General features: G+C 46.1%; 1 protein-coding gene across 1 annotated transcript; it reads right to left on the minus strand.

The window, feature by feature from the left end:
• Positions 1–12,919: 12,919 nt before the first annotated feature.
• Dppa5 (developmental pluripotency associated 5) lies at positions 12,920–13,795 on the minus strand. The gene is made up of 3 exons (XM_052729462.1): positions 13,684–13,795; positions 13,423–13,602; positions 12,920–12,972 (listed from the first exon to the last, which is right to left on the minus strand). Exons 1-3 carry the CDS (start codon positions 13,793–13,795, stop codon positions 12,920–12,922), a joined length of 345 nt encoding a protein of 114 aa, XP_052585422.1.
• Between the last annotated feature and the right edge of the window lie 614 nt (positions 13,796–14,409).

Here is a 14,409-nt window from a genome sequence, read left to right on the forward strand (position 1 = left end):
CCTCCACCCTATCTCCTAGCAGGGTTAAGACTAATCTTTGTCTTTCAAAGGAATTGGAGTCTAAAAGTAAGAAAACTGATTCCAGAATCCCCTAAGACACCAGGCTGTAGCTCTGGTCACACCTCCCATCTACCAGCTCCTTCTTTTTTGGTTTTTCAAGACAGGGTTTCTCTGTGTAGCTTTTGGAGCCTTTCCTGGAACTCACTCTGTAGCCCAGGCTGGCCTGGAACTCACAGATATCCGCCTGCCTCTGCCTCCTGAGTGCTGGGATTAAAGGTGTGCGCCACCACCACCAGGCCCTACCAGCTCCTCTGATGCAGTGGTTGAGATGCCTCTGCTGCAGCCTATGAGCAGAACTGCCTGCACACCTGGTGGAGGATTCATCTGCACAGGCACTCGGATATCAACTGTAGGGAAGTTAACGTAGCGCGCACGCGCACACACACATACACACACACACACACACACACACACACACACACACACACACACATCAGAACTGCCTCCACATCAGATGGAGGATTCATCTGCAAGGTGCACTCGGATAACAACTGAAGATGTGGTTTGTGTATTACACACACACACACACACACACACACACACACACACACACACACACACACAGGCTTGCACACATAGTCCAGGAAGGCAGCATGGGCAGATCCTCAGGCCCCACCTCAGATCCAGCCTCAGGCCCCACCCTGTAACACAAAATCTAAATGGTCTTTTAATAAAAAACCTGGAGCTAGATTTTGGGGTAAAATGCTGAAAGATCAGAGAGACAAAGGAACAAGTCACTGCCACGTCTCACATCACCAACTCCACGAATCCTCTGAGTCTTCAGCCAGAAGGCCTTCAGCCAAAAAAGGCCTTAGTTCCTGTCTCCTCACGCCTCATATACCTTTCTCTACTCAGCCATATTACTTCCTTCCTAGTGCTGGAATTAAAGTCATGTGACTTACAAGTACTGGGATTAAAGGTGTGTGCTACCACTGCCTGGCTCTGTTTCTCTCCTAGACTGAGTCAATCTCATATAGTCCAGGGTTGCTTTAAACTCACAGATCCAGACAGATCACTGCCTCCCGAGTGCTAGGAATAAAGGTGTGTACCTCCACTGCCTGGCCTCTATCTAGTAGCTTGTTCTGTTCTCTGATCTTCAGGCAAATTTTATTAGGGTACACAATATATCACCACATTTTCTCTTTTTTTTTTTGTCTAAAATAATAAAAGGTTATAATTAATACAAGAAAAACTATATACAATAAGTACAGTAAGTATATACAATATATACAGTCAAGAATTACATTAACAATGTCCAGTCCATTAACATTTGACAAATTCAGATAAAATACTCCATAATTTATCCTATTTTGGTGAGTCCAAAATGTTGTACTTAATTCACGTTCTATCCGAACTTGCATTACCAACCCAAAACTATCTTTCTTTGGGGGGGGGGGGGGTTGAGACAGGGTTTCTCTGTGTAGCTTTGCGCCTTTTCCTGGAACTCACTTGGTAGTCCAGGCTGGCCTCGAACTCACAGAGATCCGCCTGCCTCTGCCTCCCGAGTGCTGGGATTAAAGGCGTGCGCCGCCGCCGCCGCCGCCGCCGCCGCCGCCACCACCACCGCCCGGCTCAAAACTATCTTTTGATGTCTTTCAAACTTATCCACTTTACCACCCAGCCCACTGAACCACTTTCCGTGACACCTAGGTAACTCTTGTTTGGATCAGAGTTTGAACCTGCTTTTACATTGCCCAGTTTCCCACGGAGCTGCCCGATGGTGGCGCTTCTAGTGGAACACCAGCCTCTCCAGATGTGCGGATGTTCTGTTACCTCCATCCCCTGTTGCTGTCTTCCCATGGGAACTCCTCCCTATGACTGCCTACCCAGGTTGGAAACCCTCACTCGCTTCCATGAGTCATGGTGTTCATCATGTTCAAAAGCCCAGGATCGCCGGGCGGTGGCGGCGGCGGCGGCGGGCGGCGGCGGCGGCGGCGGCGGCGGCGCACGCCTTTAATCCCAGCACTTGGCAGGCAGAGGCAGGTGGATCTCTGTGAGTTCGAGGCCAGCCTGGTCTACAGAGTGAGATCCAGGAAAGGCGCAAAGCTACACAGAGAAACCCTGTCTTGGAGGGGGGGTGGGGCTCAAACTCGAAGCCTTGAGTATTAGACAGTTTCCTCTTTTTCTTTTTACAGCTGAACATTAATTTGGCATTTTAAGAAAGGTCACCACTATACCCTAATATTGTTGTGTGATATTTTGATTGTGTTCTGACAAAGCTTGCTTGAAGTCAGAGGGCGGAGCTAGCCACTAGCTGACCAAAATTAACCACAGAGGTTTGGAGGACTGTAGACAGAGAGGAGACAGGAAGCGGTAAGGGGGGCTGAGAGAGGATCTTGTCCCTTTTGGACGAAGGAATAGAAGTAGGAGGCAACTCGCGGCTGCTCCCTGCTTCTCTGATCTTTTGGGTTCTTACCCTGATATTTGGCTCCCGATTTTTTATGAATAAAAATTAGATTAATGCTTCACCAATACACCACATTAATCGTACTTTAAGTATCTCACATTTGTGTGCATGTGTCAAGGCAGCACTTGTACAGGTCAACTTTGGGGAATCAGTTTTTTCCTTCCACCCTGTGAGTACTGAACTCAGGTCATCAGTCTTGGCAGCAAGCATTTAGCCACTAAGCCATCTCCCTGGCCCTAGTCACGTATTTTGTTAATGCTAAAAAGAACACGGAAACTCCATGAAATAAATCAGATCGTTTTTGTGGCTAGCCTTGGCTGGCCCGGGGCTTACATTTCTGCTATAGGAATCACAAAATAGCTGTAGGACCTGGACAAGCCACCATCTCTCCAGAAAATTCCCACTCTCAAGTGCCTTACAGACACTCTCCCCAACCCCCACCCCCACCCCACAGGGGCTCTACATTTGTTTAGTTGGCAAACGAGTTATTGTTGTTTCAAATTTCCTCAATGTAAATAGCATCCTGGACACTTGTCTGAAAATGTTCCCTCGGATTCCCAATATCTTCCTACAGTGTTGCTCCCACGGGGATGGCAAAGCATGCACTCGGTTATGTATCTGAGTGGTGCAATGGGTGCCTAAGATGTGTGAGGCCCTGGACTATGTGCTCAGCATCGAGAGGCAAAAATGGATGAACCGTAAATCAATCCCTAAGAGCAGTGGAGAGATAGTAGAGAGGGACTGTTGGAAGACAGAGGGAAGGAAACTGCTTGGTTGATTCTCGCCAGCTAGCAAATCACCTCCTGTCCCAAGCCCTTAGCTTCTTCCATCTTTGGAGAAGGTTCTGGACCCTGCTCACCTGCCTCCCTACATTCCCTCTGCTGCCCTTATTTCCTAGGCCTCCAGCAGGTGGTACTCTGCTTTCTCTTTGGATAGTAGGTGCTTAGGGCTCACCCAGAGGTAACATCCTTGGGGCACTTCCCTCCCAGGTCCAATCCCAGGCTTTTCATGAGGCATACCATCAGGCTCCTTGCTGCATTTAGCACTGAAGTAATTTCACAGATCCTAGGATCCATGTGTTTCCTATCAGGCTAGAACTTCCTAGAAGACAGAGCCCTCCCTTCTGAAGAGGCTGAAGGTTGTCTCAGTCAAGCTCCCAGATACCTTCAGAGAGGGCCAGGGAGAACTGGACCCTGGCAAGGAGTGTCTCTGCCCACCCAAGGAGCAAAGCTTGTCCTACAGCCCTCAAAATTATTATATACACTTCAAAAGTATATGCACTTAAAGACAGAAGTACTAACCCTTAGGAGGACTGTGATAGGGATATTGCATATCCTGTACTGTAACTCAGGAGGAAGGCTAAGAAAACAAACAACGGCGGGGCGGTGGTGGCGCACGCCTTTAGTCCCAGCACTCGGGAGGCAGAGGCAGGCGGATCTCTGTGAGTTCGAGGCCAGCCTGATCTACAAAGTGAGTTCCAGGAAAGGCACAAAGCTACACAGAGAAACCCTATCTTGGGGGGAAAAAAAAAGCATTAGCAGTGAGTGTACAAGATATGCAGTGTCGCTACCACAGTCCTGCTAAGGCTCCCTGACATGGCCTTGATGTCTGAGAACCCTCTGTTTCCACAGAGAAAGATAAGGAGAAAAGCACAGCCATACTCCTCAGAGATAAGACCTGAGCCGCCTCACCAGAGGGACAAGACTCAAGTTTGAGACGGCTGGCTGCCTTTGTTTTCTCTCCCTGTGGAAGTTGCTGGCTTAAAAGGTGAGGCAGGCCGGGCGGTGGTGGCGCATGCCTTTAATCCCAGCACTCGGGAGGCAGAGCCAGGCGGATCTCTGTGAGTTCGAGGCCAGCCTGGACTACCAAGTGAGTTCCAGGAAAGGCGCAAAGCTACACAGAGAAACCCTGTCTCGAAAAACCAAAAAAAAAAAAAAAGGTGAGGCAGAACGCACAGGTCCTTAGGGCTCAAATCCATCATTTTCTCAGCTTGCCAGCTCTGGGAATAAAATACAGTTTAAAGATTCAGTTGCTGTGTTTTGCTTTAGTTTGGTTTGCCCCGTGTGAGGTGAAGCAGGGTCACTTAAATTGATGACTTGATTTCCTTAAGTGTCCAAGGCTCCTAATTAGCCTTGGTTATTGTTACTGTTGTTAGTCATTTTGTTTGGCTTTTATTAAGGAAGGTAGTGTGAAGGCCTAGACTTGACTTTCAGGCTCTGCCTCAGGGAAAGGGCCACCAGCTCAGACCACCTGCTGTACTCAGTTCCAGAAAGGACCTCAGGAATGTGCCATGACAACTGGAATGGATACAGGGCAGTATCCTCCTGCAGACATCCTGTCTGCGGTTTAGGCCCTTGAAGATATCTAGATAATCTTGCTGAGCAGTCCAGATAATCCTGTTCAGCGGGTTGTGGTTCCCTGCTAAAAGTCTAACCCAATGGTTTCAAATGTGATTTCTCGCCCAAAGTCTAGACCAATAGTTTCAAAAAAATCACCTTGCCCCTTCTACCCAATTCCAAGTTGCCAATTCCCGGCTTGTGGTTTTTCTCTATAAAAACCCTCTACACCTGGGCTTGTGGCCGCCGCCACATTTCCTTCCATCTGCCATGCGGTGGTCCAGGTTGAACCTGAATAAAAGGACCCTTATGTGCTTGCATCGGAAACCGCTCCTTGGTGGTCTCTGGGGTTTTCGAGAAGTGGGTACAACAGTAGTATTGGGTTTTTTTTTTTTTTTGGAGGGGGGGGTCGCTGTCATGCAAAGCCCTGGTTTAACTTCTGGTCTTCCAGCCCCCTTCTCCCCAAGGTGTTGATTGTGTGACATTGCCACACCTGCCCAGTCAGCTCCTCATTGTACACCTCCCACAAACAGCTCTCAGCTCACAGGGTTTGACTCTTCATTCCCACAACAATGAAAGCTAGGTGGCAGAGTTTCTTTGTTGTCTTCCATAATCACAGTTCTTCGACTTCTAGAAATTAAGAAAAGCCATTTCAAATAATAAATTAACCTTTATGCTATTACTTCCCAAACTCTTCCTTTGAACTTTCTTTTTTGTTGTTTTTTTTTTTGCGGGGTGGGGGGGGGGGGTGGGGGTGGGGGGTGGGGTGGGGGTGGGGGTTGGTTTTTCGAGACAGGGTTTCTCTGTGTTGTTTGGGTGCCTGTCCTGGATCTCACTCTGTACACCAGGCTGGCCTCCAACTCACAGAGGTCCCCCTAGCTCTGCCTCCCGAGTGCTGGGACTAAAGGTGTGCGCCACCACCGCCCGGCCCTTTGAACTTTCTTAAAGCATCCTTGTTTTTGTTACTAGGGCTGAAAATCCTTTCATGGGCCACATATTTGGATTCACAATATTTTCTTGAATTTCCCTTTTTCTATGTGCTAGCGCACTAATTCTCAAGGGTGAGGTCAATCTTTGCTGTTGTGAGAGGGGTTCGGTGTGTTGGGGGCTGGGAACTGAGTACATACAGAGCTATACCCTCCCCGTCTGCAAGGTCAGATTTTGAACCCTGGAGTCTCAATGTGGTATTGAACTTCACGCATCAGTTAACATTGCCCCATACACACCTCTTTCATTGTCAGCTGATCCTTTCCAGGGTGCTTGAGTAAGCACCGAAGAAAATACTATACCTACCAGCTGAGAGAGAGAGAGAGAGAGAGAGATTTGCCTGGATGGGTCAGTGAGAAAACAGTCTTGTATTGTTTCTAGGACTGAGACGAGACTGTTGCTACTGTCACTGAAGGAAAGTGGTAACAGCTGCCCAAAGTGAGGGGTTTTTGTTGTTGTTGTTGTTTTTGTGGTGTGGTTTTTTTTTTTTTTTTTTTCTGGTAACAGCTGGCAAAAGTGAGTGAGGTTTTTTGTTTTTTGTGGTGCTGGAGATTGAAGGTAGGGCCTCAGCCTGCTGCCAGGCAGGTGTTCTGCCACAGTTCACACCACAGGAGCTTTGTTCCTGACCGCCTTTAGAATAACAATTTGCCCCTAGGAATTTCCTACAAACATATTGGCAAAACAACAGTATTCAATGAGTTCAACACACCTGGAAAGACCAAAGGTCGAGAATATCCAATGGCCCCAGGAGAGAGCGCTAATTAAATGGAGTATCTGACGGTATGGAAAGAAGAAAATAATCTATAATTGACGAACTCTGCTGGATGATGATGGATCATGCCTATAATCCCAGCACCCAGAGGTCTAAAGCAGGAGGATTGCCACAAATTCAAGGCTACATACACAGTGAGACCCTGACTCAAAAAACAAACAGGCAAGGCAGCTCAACAGGTAAAGGCCCTTGCTGCCAAACCTGATGATCTGAGTCTTAAACTCAGAACCTACAGGTGAAAGGAGGGCTCCAGCTCCAGCAAGGTGTCCTCTGATCCCTACACCTGTGTAGTAGTATCATACACACATACACATACACACACACACACACACACATCAACATATAAATACCACTGTTGTTGGTTTTTATCTTACTCTCAGCTCTTTGATCTTTTGGGGAGGCCTGCCACCCAGCTCCCAAATAAATCACACAGAGGCTTATTCTTACTTATAAATGCCCAGCCTCAGCTTGGCTTGTTTCTTGCCAGCTTTTCTTAAATTATCCCGTCTACCTTTTGCCTCTGGGCTTTTACCTTTCTCTATTTCTCTATATCTTACGTTCACTCTTACTATGTGGCTGGGTGGCCGGCCCCTGGCATCCAGCTCTCCTTGTTCTCTTGCTCTTCTTTTCCTCACAGATTTCTCCTTCTATATATTCTCTCAACCTGCCAGCCCTGCCCATCCTTTCTCCTGCCTCGTTATTGGCTGTTCATCTCTTTATTAGACCAACAGGTGTTTTAGACATGCAAAGTAACACAGCTTCACAGAGTTAAACAAATGCAACATTTCTTTGCATCATTAAACAAATATTCCATAGCATAAACAAATGAAGCACACCTTAAAATAATATTTTATAATAAAATAATACCACTTTTTAAAAACCCCTGGGAATGTATACAGGAAAATAAAACTTTTCATTGCTGGGAGGAGAGAATGGATGAACATGAAATAGACAGCAGAGAGTCTTTTCTATCATTTTTGTATGTGTGTGTGTGTGTGTGTGTGTGTGTGTGTGTGTGTGTGTGTGTTCGAAATGTATGTCTGTATGGGGGTGAGGATAAGTGTGTTCCATGGCATATGTGTGGAGGTCAGAGGACTACTTGTGAAAGTCAGTTCTTTCCTTCCACCAAGAGGGGCCCAGGAATTGAACTCAGGCATTAAGGTTTGACAGCAAGCACTTGTATGTGATGAGTCATCTCACCAACCCCATTAGGATTTTGACCCACTTGAATGCAGTATTTGTTAAGCTTCTGATTTTCTTACCTTTGCAGTGCTGAGGAATGAAGGCAGGCTTGAGCATTCCAGGAAAGGACACTACCTACCACTGATCACACGCCTAGCCCTGTAGTGTTTGTTTCAAATGCATGTAAATGTAAAACTAAGTCGTGTGTGGAGGAGGGTCAGTTTGATTGTTTTAGCATCCCCAGAAAACAACGTTAGAGCGGCTGCATTCTTACTGCACATGTGATTATACTAAGTGAACCAAGCCAGTCTCAAAGACAGACTGAGCCTGTTTTCTCTCATTTGCAAATCCTTGATTTTTATTTATTTTTTTCTTTTTGTTTTTGGGGTTTTTTTTGTTTGCTTGTTTGTTTTTTGTTTTTTGTTTTGAGACAGGGTTTCTCTTTGTCCTGGCTGTCCTAGAACTTGCTCTGTAGACCAGGCTGGCCTCGAACTCAGAGATCTGCCTGCCTCTGTCTCCCGAGTACTGGCATTAAAGGAGTGTGCCACCAATGCAATATCAACCCATTTTCTCTTTAGTCCCCATTTTCTGCTGTCTTCCATTATTTTTCTCACATTTTAAATGTTGACAAATCTCCAGAAATATCCTGTCCAATACTGTTTCATTCAAAATGTGTCTCTTCCCTGAAACTGAGGTGTCACAGCCCACGACCTACCCCACACCATGTGACCTACTCCATGCAGTGTCTGGATTCTGACATTCCACCCAATGACTGCACCATAAAGGGCCACAAGATCCTCCTGTCTTGACAGAATTCTGCAAGGCAGACTGAGTTTTTTGGCGGGTTGAGGGGGGGTGTGAGACAAGGTTTCTCAGTATCGCTCTGGCTATCCTGGAACTTGCCCTGTAGACCAGGCTGGCCTCACACTCAAAAATATCTGTATGCCTCTGCCTCTCCAGTGCTGGAATTAAAGGCGTGCACCATCAAGGCAGGCTCAGACAGAGTTTTTTAGTAATCAAGAGTGGAAACATTTTTCTCTCTTACACTCCAAATAGTAAGCCTTCCATCTATGTTTAGTTACTTAAAATCAAAGATGTACTTGCTATAAAAATTATCAGTTCCTAAGCCGGGCGGTGGTGGCGCACGCCTTTAATCCCAGCACTCGGGAGGCAGAGCCAGGTGGATCTCTGTGAGTTCGAGGCCAGCCTGGGCTACCAAGTGAGTTCCAGGAAAAGGCGCAAAGCTACACAGAGAAACCCTGTCTCGAAAAACAAAAAAAAAAAAAATTATCAGTTCCTGAGGGAAACACTCAAAAAAATTTTTTTTTTGTTGTTTCAAAGTGGCCTTGAATTCACTATATAACTAAGGATGGCCCTGAATTTCTTTCTTTCTTTCTTTCTTTCTTTTTTTTTTGGTTTTTCCGAGACAGGGTTTCACTGTGTAGCTTTGCGCCTTTCCTGGATCTCGCTCAGTAGTCCAGGCGGGCCCCGAACTCACAGAGATCCGCCGGCTCTGCCTCCCGAGTGCTGGGACTAAAGGCGTGCGACACCACCACCCAGCGACCCTGAATTTCTAATCCTATTTCTAGCTCCAAAAGAGTTGAGTATTAGTTACTACCCTGTCAAATTTTTGAAGTGCTTTGGAATCGAATCCACAGCTTCATGGATGCTGGGTAAACTCTACTAATTCTCCTACATTCCCATGCCCCCACCAAGCCTGTTTATGTGTTTGTTTGAAGTCAAGGTCTCCTGTAGCCAAAGCTGACCTCCAAAAGTAGCTCACAATGACCTCAAACTCCTGACCCTCTCCCTTTCAAGTGCTGGAATTACAGGCATGTACCACCAGGCCTAGTTTAAAACAGGAACTAGAGAGATGCCCCAGAGCACAAGTTGCTCTCACAGAGGACCTGGGTTTGATTCCCAGCACCTACAAGGTGGCTCCTAACTCCAGTTCCAGGGAATCTGATGCCTTTTTCTGACCTCCCAGGCACCAGAAACACAAATGGTGCACAGGCATATATGCACCAAAAAAAAAAACACCCCACTTATACACATAAACTAAAATTTAAAAATACAATAATTAAAAAACAATCAAAACCAAAATTTTTATTTCCTTCAAAATATTCTAATGGTCCAGAAAGCTCAAGCCAGAATTCTCAAGGATGAGATTCAAAATGCTACTGTAGTGAATGATTGGTAACTTAGCAAGCCAAATGGGCATTTATTTGTCTTTCCAGGGACCCACAGGATATATGGCATCTAATGACACATGAAAACTGTATAAGGGACATCTATGGTATTGTCTTTGAGTGTTCCATGATAGGACCCTTGGAGGAGGTATTCAGGATAGAATCCCTCCTGCAGACCCGAGATGGGAGAGGTCTAGCCCATTCAGGCACTGGAACAAGAACAGTCTCTCATTTGTGGACTCTTGTGGCTAGGTGGTGGTGCACAGGCCTTTAACCCCAGCACTTGGAAGGCAGAGGCAGGTGGATCTCTGTGAGTTCGAGGCCAGCCTGATCTACAGATCAAGTTCCAGGACAGTCAGGGCTACACAAAGAAACCATGTCTTGAAAAAAACAAAATAAAATAAAACAATGTTTATTGTGGGACTGGAGTGATGGGTCAGTGGTTAAGAGTACCTGTGCTTTTGCAGAGGATTTGGATTCAGTTCCCAGAATCCACCTGGTAAGCTAATAACCACCTTTTCCAGGGGAGCCAACACCCTGTTCTGACAATCTACACACATGATATACCTATATATGCATATACAAAACCTATATACACCTAATAAAAACTTAATTAAAGAAAGAAAAATGTTTATTGAATACAGGAGTGGTGCTTATCTCTATAATCCCAATAGTCAGGAGGCTGAGGCAGGAGGATTGATTTTTGAGAGTCTGTGCTACAGTAAGAACCTGCCTCAAAAGGAACAAAAATAAAATATAAATCAATGACAATACCTATAGGTATATGTATCTCAATGTTGATGTATATATATGTGGAGTATATATGTATGGTGATATGAATATATATCTCAAAGGTTGTCTGTGTGAATTTATCTCAATGGTGATAATGTGTATATGTAGATATTTATATATGTGTGTATATGATGATGTATATCTCTCAATGGTGATATAAATGTAGTGTATGTGTATACATGTGTGTATATGGTGATCTGACCACTGTTGTGTCGGATATCCTGATTTGACAGAGGTTCAGGACAGCTGTAGCTCATCTGTTCCTCTCTGCAACCCTTTTCCTCACAGACTGAAGCCTGAAGCTCAATGCTGAAAGATTTAAAGACAGGCAGTCTGTGTCTTCTCGTACTGTCCGTAATTATTTTACACTATACTCTATGACCTCTTTTTTTTTTAATTGCCTTAAATTCATACTCTAGTGAAGAAAAGGTAAAAATGAACTGCTAACGCTGTCAGGTTTGTGAATGTCGAGAAGAAATATCAAGCTAACTTTAGGGAGGGACTCCCAGTAGAGATAAATATATATCACAGAAGAGCATAACTAGCTTCTGGTGTCCCCTGTTCCCAGCACTCAGGAGGCCAGGGCAGTAGGGTCTCTGGGAGTTCAAGGATAGTCTGGTCTACCATATAAGGAGTTCCAAGCCAGCCAGGACAACATAGTGAGCCCTTGCCTAAAAACAAAAATAACAGCAGCAGCAGCAGCAGCAGCAGCAACAAAAAAAAGATCTTCAAGTAATAAACTTGGTATCTGGAGGGAAGTAAGGATAGGCTGGAGCAGAAAATGAAGCCTATTAGACACAGGTGAGATGACTTAGCGCCTAATAGGAAAAAGGGGGGTTTGGATTTTTTAATTGGATGGGAAAATTCAGGGAAGACTTCTTGGCACTGGGTGTGGAGGCACACGCATACAATCCCAGCACTTGGCAAATGGGGGCAAGAGGATCATGAGTTGAGGGTCTTCCTCAGCTACACAGCAAAATAATGTTTTTCTTGCTGATCACAAAAGGGAAAGCAGTTGTTTGATGAGCACTAGGTTCATCTCAACAGATGAGGGGTTTTCTTCCATTACTGTCAATCTCTGCAAGATAGTATTTGTTGCTACATGGGGTACTTATTTCTAAGTACCCTACATATACGTGTACTTGTTTATGAACACACACACATATATTTTTTTTTGTTTTGAGATTGGGTTGTAAACCCAAATTGGCCTAGAACTTGCTTTGTAGCTGAGACTGGCCATGAACTCCTGATCCTCCTGCCTCCCAAGTGCCTAGAGACCCTGCATATATTTAAATTAAAGGTAGATGGAGGGAAGGGGGAGTGGGGTAAACAACTTGCCTAAGGCTATAGAGCCAGAAAGCTTCCTAAAGTGGGGTTTATTTCAGGTTAACTATCAAGTTAGTTGCTACTAGGGTAAACTACAATACCTACTCTGGTGGCTCTTCAGCCATCAGAAGTTCCACTTTCCCTCTGGTGGCTAATGCAGCAATGCACAATCCATATCACAATTTAGGGAATATTTCACAACAGGGTGAATGCAGAAGCTTGAAGATCCCACAAGCTAAGATGGGCGGCGGCGGTGGTGCACACCTTTAATCCCAGCACTCAAGAGCCAGAGCCAGGTGGATCTCTGTTAAATTCGAGGCCAGCCTAGTCTACAGAGCAAGATCCAGGACAGGCACCAAAACTACACAGAGAAACCCTGTCTCAAAAAAACAAAACAAAACAAAAGATTCCACAAGCTGTACTCTGTTAAGGCATTTACAAGCATACAAAGGTGCACTGGAAAAGGCTCTTCCATATTTTTAATGATGGCGTGCTCTCAAGTGGTATTTTACATCAGTGCCTTTTAGAGCTATTGTTCTTAATGATATTCCGGGTGAGTTCCAGACAGTATGGTACATACTTCCCTAGGATTTCAGTTCAGTGACAAGCCCTAAGGGTTAAGCTTAAGGATCACACCTTCGTGGTGCATCTGCTCTAAAACTGTGACCTTCAATCCATTAGATACAGCATCAAGAAACTATTTGATTATTTAAATTTCACTATTTATTGGCAACCTTGGAAAGAGATATTCTCATCAGAACTCACTGCAAGGCTGGGATCCAGAAATATCTCGTTAGACGATAAAGACTACAACAAAGTTAGAAACCATGCCAGAACCACTCCAATACACTGGAAACTGGCTTCACTCTCAACACTGGCCGAGTTCCAGGGTCTTCATGGCTTCCTCCAGCTTGAGCATTCCTGCATGAGAAACACCAATAGGAGGATTAAGTGTTGGGGAACAATAGGAGCCCTCACCATTCACCCGCCTCTTTTCAGCATCTTTTTGTGGACCTCTAATTAGAGTCTAGCATCCTGGGTCTGGAACCAGGCACCACTGGGCCAGTTCTAACGTTCTCCTAGGAAGCCTGGAGATGGGAGAGGGGTGGGACAGAGCTACCTCAGGTAACCCTGCCCAGAGGGACCAATCCCTACCCCCCTCTTACCTTAGACTCACCTCTGGAGCCCCGAACCACCAAAAGATTCTCAGAGACAGCCCAGAGACCGAGGGGGTCCCTGGTGATGCCCAAGGCAAGCCACCCTTAGGGTCATGCAGGCAGTGGAGCCGCGGTGAGGCGGGAGGTAAGAGCGGTAGAGGGATGAGGCTCCTCCACCAAGCCTTGGTTCCGAGTACCTCTTAGCGAGTCTCACCTCTCTCCAGGCGCAGGCGGCACCTCTCAGCCATGGATTGAAGCATCCATTTGGCCCGAAGCTTGTTGTTGTGAGAGCCATAAACTAAGACCTCGGTGAGTTCGGAAGATTCCAGAGTCTTCAGCTCGAACATGGCCTGGCTCACCTGCTCGATGTAAGGGATTCGAGATCCCTGTGGGCCTGTTGGAGAGAGGAAATGAGCGCTCCAGGCCAGGGAGCCTAGGCCTGAGCTGAGCAGCGGGGTCAAAACTTGCCACTCACCAAACAGAGAATTTAGCAGCGGAGTCTGGACTTGGAATACTTCTGGATCTTGCAGATCTTCGGGAATTTTCACCCATGGCGGGATATCTGTACGGGTCGGGTAGCTTTCCATCTCCGTTCGTCAGAAGCAGCCAGTTTCCAGCGAAGACTAGTGTAGACTTAACATTGTAGCCCACAGCCCCAGCGCTCAGAAAGCTTAGCACTTGTAGGGGCGGTGGCTGGCTAGACCACGCCCACTAGGGCCCTCCCCCTTCGGGGCTCGATCTCACAGCTTGCACCCTCCAGCTGTGCCCCCTAGGAGACAACGCCAGCCCACCACCAGCCCTGCCCAGCTGTCCCAAGCTAACTAGAGCTGTCGCGTGTACTGCCCTCTTCTTGGGAATAGAATTTGGTGCTAATGGCCTTCCTCTGGGAAATAACTGATTGAGCCTGAACCCTGAAAAGCGGGAATCCACACTGGAAGGTTCGAAGACCTCCTAAAAGGCTATGGTTTTCCCCATCCAGAAGGAATCAGATCCTGGGGTGCCATTTTGTGGGGTGCCTGAGCAACCTCCAAGAAGTCAACTATAATTTTTGTCATTTAATAAAAATGAAAACAAAATTTGGGGATTCATTCTTTTCACTAAAACCCCACAGTGCCCTTAAAGTGTGTCCACAATCTTCGTTGAAGGTCTAATTTGGATGTTTTGCACTGACCTGGGTTCCAAAGCTCACCTCACATGTGCC

The sequence above is a fragment of the Peromyscus californicus genome, unplaced genomic scaffold (genome assembly GCF_007827085.1).
Source record: "Peromyscus californicus insignis strain IS unplaced genomic scaffold, ASM782708v3 Scaffold_11__1_contigs__length_118956290, whole genome shotgun sequence".
In the NCBI taxonomy this organism is placed as follows: Eukaryota; Metazoa; Chordata; class Mammalia; order Rodentia; family Cricetidae; genus Peromyscus; species Peromyscus californicus.

Bases quoted from the DNA above. Each gene is read 5' to 3' on its own strand.
- Dppa5 (XM_052729462.1), bottom strand. From the start codon at position 13,795: ATGGAAAGCTACCCGACCCGTACAGATATCCCGCCATGGGTGAAAATT. The intron at 13,603-13,683 runs GTGAGTGGCAAG...TCTCTCCAACAG, and splicing joins GCTGCTAAATTCTCTGTTTG to GCCCACAGGGATCTCGAATC. The intron at 12,973-13,422 runs GTGAGACTCGCT...TTTCTCATGCAG, and splicing joins CCGCCTGCGCCTGGAGAGAG to GAATGCTCAAGCTGGAGGAA.